At 52.3% G+C, this 4,694-nt stretch overlaps 1 protein-coding gene across 2 annotated transcripts in view; it reads right to left on the bottom strand.

The window, feature by feature from the left end:
• Positions 1 to 4,694, bottom strand: part of SDK2 (sidekick cell adhesion molecule 2) — a 313,807-nt gene that overhangs the window by 76,379 nt on the left and 232,734 nt on the right. For both annotated transcript variants that reach the window (XM_032241841.1, XM_032241842.1), the window contains exons 17-18: positions 3,374 to 3,555; positions 2,289 to 2,404 (exon numbers count right to left, since the gene is read on the bottom strand). In XM_032241841.1, coding sequence (XP_032097732.1) covers positions 2,289 to 2,404; positions 3,374 to 3,555 — 298 coding nt within the window. The remainder of the gene's footprint in view (positions 1 to 2,288; positions 2,405 to 3,373; positions 3,556 to 4,694) is intronic.

The raw sequence follows: 4,694 nt of genomic DNA, 5'->3' as shown, positions 1-4,694 counted from the left end.
ACCTGAGCTCCGTGCTGCCCCCAGTGCTCACATCACCACCTGAGCTCGGTACTGCCCCCAGTGCTCACATCACCACCTGAGCTCGGTACTGCCCCCAGTGCTCACATCACCACTGAGCTCTGTGCTGCCCCCAGTGCTCACATCACCACCTGAGCTCCGTGCTGCCCCCAGTGCTCACATCACCACCTGAGCTCCGTGCTGCCCCCAGTGCTCACATCACCACCTGAGCTCCGTGCTGTCCCCAGTGCTCACATCACCACCTGAGCTCCGTGCTGCCCCCAGTGCTCACATCACCACCTGAGCTCGGTACTGCCCCCAGTGCTCACATCACCACTGAGCTCCGTGCTGCCCCCAGTGCTCACATCACCACCTGAGCTCCGTGCTGTCCCCAGTGCTCACATCACCACCTGAGCTCAGTGCTGTCCCCAGTGCTCACATCACCACCTGAGCTCCGTGCTGCCCCCAGTGCTCACATCACCACCTGGGCTCGGTACTGCCCCCAGTGCTCACATCACCACCTGAGCTCCGTGCTGCCCCCAGGGCTCACATCACCACCTGAGCTCCGCCTCCCGTCAGTGGCAGCGTTCGGTTCTCGCAGGGGCATGAACCCTACCGGGAACTGCGCATGCGAGGGATCTAGGTTGGATGTTCTTTATGAGAATCTAATGTCTGAGATGTGCCACAGTCTCCCATCACCCCCAGATGGGACCGTCTAGTTGCAGGAAAACAAGCTCAGGTATCCCACTGATTCTACATTGTGGGGAGTAATGTAATTATTTCATTATACGTTACACCATGATAGTTATAGAAACAAAGTGTACAATAAATGTCATGTGCTTGAATCACCCCAAACCCTCCTCCCCACCCAGTTCGTGGAAAAATTGTCTTCTACGAAACTGGTCCCTGGTGCCAAAAAGGTTGTTGCTTTAAGCAACCCAGTCTGTGATACTTGGTTATAGCAGTCCTAGCAAACACATGCATTTCTGCGACTACTGAAATCACTTTCCAAGAGCTTATAATGTGTTTGTCATGGTGCTGAACAAATGATAAATATTATCTCACTTAATCCTCGCACAACTCCAAGGGGCGGGTATTGTTATTATCTTCATTTGCAAGCGGGAAAACCGAGTTTATTTTAGTTATTCAGTGGTGCGAGAAGTGCGTAGAGTAGGTGCTCAATAAATTGACTGAAGGACAGAAGCCGAGATGTGTTATAGCATGTGTGCAGGTCGCCAGCAAGAGGCAGAGCTGGGACTGTAACCCAAGTCTTTCTGAGTCCCAGTCCTGTGCCCTTAACCACACACTACATGGAGTCAAGTGCAGCCTGGGATACCTTCCAGCATGAAGCCCATAAGAGCCATGGTAAGAACTGAATGCTGGATTTTTCTCATGGGGACATGGCTACACCAGGTGTTTTTTATTTTTATTTTTTGAGATGGAGTTCTGCTCTTCTCGCCCAGGCTGGCGTGCAATGGCTACAATCTCGGTTCACTGCAACCTCTGCCTCCCAGGTAGAAGCGATTCTCCTGCCTCAGCCTCCCCAGTAGCTGGGATTATAGGCACTCACCACCACGCCTGGCTAATTTTTGTATTCTTTTTTGAGATGGAGTCTCACTCTGTCACCCAGGCTGGAGTATAGTGGTTTGATCTCGGCTCACTGCAACCTCTGCCTCCTGGGTTCAAGAGAGTCTCCTGCCTTAGCCACCCAAGCAGCTGGGACTACAGGCACCCACCACCATGCCCAGCTAATTTTTGTATTTTTAGTACAGACAGGGTTTCACCACGTTGGCCAGGCTAGTCTTGAACTCCTAACTTAAAGTGATCCACCCGCCTCAGCCTCCCAAAGTGCTGGGATTACAGGCATGAGCTACCATGCCTGGAGTGATTTTTGTATTTTTAGTAGAGGCAGGGTTCCACTATGTTGGCCAGGCAGGTCTTGAACTCCTGACCTCAAGTGATCCACCTGCCTCAGCCTCCCAGAGTGCTGGGATTATAGATGTGAGCCACTGTGCTTAGCCCATACACCAGGTGTGTCTGAGCCTGGGTTTTGTGGGTTCTTGCTGAGAAGGACCTTGGCACTGGGTGGCAGTGTCTCCACTTTTCGTGGCCTGCATGTGGCCTTGGGGAAAGCCTGCAGCTCTTTTCCCCGAATGTGTGTCCCCAGCTTGACTTAAGCCAATGACTTCAGAAACAGAGGGGGGATTTCCTCCCGCCCCCTCTGTCACCCCTCCGAACCTCCCCCAGAGGATCTCAGGGCCTCCTCTTGGGTGAGGAGAGGCCACGTGTACCTTGTAGCCCTGGTTGATGCCGTTGATGAACTGGGGGCTGGGGGCGTTCCAGGTGAAGCGGATGGTCGTGGAATTGGTGGCTTCTGCGTGCACATTGCCTGGAGGAACTGTGGGAACTAGAGGAGATAACGGGAGAAAAATGCAGGGATGAGGGGGTATAGCCTCTGCCTTGCACCCCCCACCCCACCCCACCCCACCTCCTCCCTTGCTGTGTAGACTTAAGAGGCCTTCATATTCTCTCTGGATTAGTTTGCGTTAAATAAAACTTGCCTGACCCACCTCGCAGGGTGCTGGTAAATAAAAGGGGTGGGGATGAAAAATGCTCTGGTGTGGTTTTCAGGAGGTAAGCTGTTTCATGATCTACCTCACCTGAAATTCACAGAAGGTCCCCATATGCCTGGAGCCCCTGCCTTTCACTATGTCCAAGCCAGCCTCCTCTTCCTCTTCCACTCAGTCCTCCCACGCTGTAGGGTAGCTTGGCATGGGGTGGTGATTCCAGCCCCAGGGTGCAATAGCAGTGGCCTCGTGAGAACGGCCACACAGCCAAGGCTCTCAGGCCTGGACAGGCACAGCACCCAGCAGGCACAGGATCTGGGAGCAGGAAAAGCACTTGCTCCTTTGAGGCCAGAGTTCCTTTGCATTTCATTTTTTTTGAGACAGTCTCACATTGTCACCCAGGCTGGAGTACCGCGGCATGATCTCAACTCACTGTAGCCTTAACTTCCCCAGGCTCCAGCAATCCTCTTGCCTCAGCCTCCCAAGTAGCTGGGACCACAGGTATGGACCACCACACTGAGATAGTTTTGTTCGTTTTTTGTAGAGACGGGGTCTCACGATGTTGCCTAGGTTAGCCTCAAACTCCTGGGCTCAAGCGACCAACCTGCCACAGCCTCCTGAGTAGCTGTGCCACCGTAGCACGCCCAGCTAATTTTTTTCAGATTTTTGTAGAGATGGTGTCTCCCTGCGTTGCCCAGGCTGGTTTAAAACTCCTGGGCTTGAGCAGGCCTCTGGTCTTGGCCTCCCAAAGTGCTGGGATGACATGCATGAGCCACCGTGCCTGGTCTGAGGCCACCGACTCTACGTACCTCCCTGCAGCGTCCACTCCGTGACTTTACTGCTGTAGACGCCCAGCCCGGCGCTGTTGTAAGCAGCCACCTCGATCTCGTAGTTGGTCCAAATGATGAGGTCCTCCAGCAGCAGGTTGTTCACATCAGCATCTGTGATGTTCTTAAATTGGTAACCCACGGGCAGGCCGGCCAGGCAGTACCTGAGGGGAAGGGGCGAGGCACAGTGGAGTCAGAAGCAGCTTGCTGGGCCCCGTGCCCAGGAAATTGTCTGGAGCAGCGCTGTCCAATAGGACTTCCCGTGATGGCGCAAGTGCTATGCATCTGTGCTGTCCGATGGGGTGACCACCCGCACAGGCAGCTGCTGAGCACTTGAAATGTGGTTTAGCGTCACCAAGGAAATAAATTCAAAATTTTTTTTGAGACAAGGTGTCGCTCTGTCACCCATGCTGGAGTGCAGTGGTGTGATCTTGGCTCACGGCAACCTCCACCTGCCAGGTTCAAGCAATTCTCCTGCCTCAGCCTCCTGAATAGCAGGGACTACAGGCGTGCGCCACCATGCCTGGCTAATTTTTTGTATTTTTAGTAGAGATGGGGTTTTACCATTCTGGCCAGGCTGGTCTTGAACTCCTGACCTTGTGATCCACCCGCTTTGGCCTCCCAAAGTGCTGGGATTATAGGCGTGAGACACCATGTCTGGCTATACAGAATTTTAAAAATGAACATATCAGAAAAAATTTTGGAGATTTGTGACAATTTGAAAAAACAGCCTAGAAATATCAAAAAATTAAGAAAAAGGTACGTCATAAATGCATACAAATGTATGTGTTAATCAACTGTTTTGCTATAGATGTGGCTCTGGCTAGCAGTAGGCTATTAGTAGTTAAATTTTTGGGGAGTCAGAAATTATACGTGGATTGGGCTGGGCGTGGTGGCCCATGCCTATAATCCCAGCACTTTGAGAGATGAGGTGGGTGGATCACTTGAGGTCAGGAGTTCGAGACCACTCTGGCCAGCATGGTGAAGTCCCATCTCTACTAAAAATACAAAAATTAGCTTGCAGGCTGGGTGTAATGCCTCATACCTATAATCCCAGCACTTTGGGAGGCCAAGGCAGGCTGATCATTCGAGGTCAGGAGTTCAAGACTAGACTGGCCAAAAAAATGAAACCCTGTCTCTACTAAAAATAAAAAAAATTTAGCTGGACGTGGTGGTACATGTCTGTAGTCCCAGCTACTCAGGAGGCTGAGGCAGGAGGATCACTTGAGCCCAGGAGGTGGAGGTTGCAGTGAGCCGAGATTGCACCACTGCACTCCAGCCTGGGTGACAGAGTGAGACTCCA

This window comes from Sapajus apella, unplaced genomic scaffold (assembly GCF_009761245.1).
Source record: "Sapajus apella isolate SASKATOON/1434 unplaced genomic scaffold, GSC_monkey_1.0 scaffold48, whole genome shotgun sequence".
Taxonomy (NCBI): domain Eukaryota; kingdom Metazoa; phylum Chordata; class Mammalia; order Primates; family Cebidae; genus Sapajus; species Sapajus apella.
This window is presented reverse-complemented; position numbering and strand designations above follow the sequence as displayed.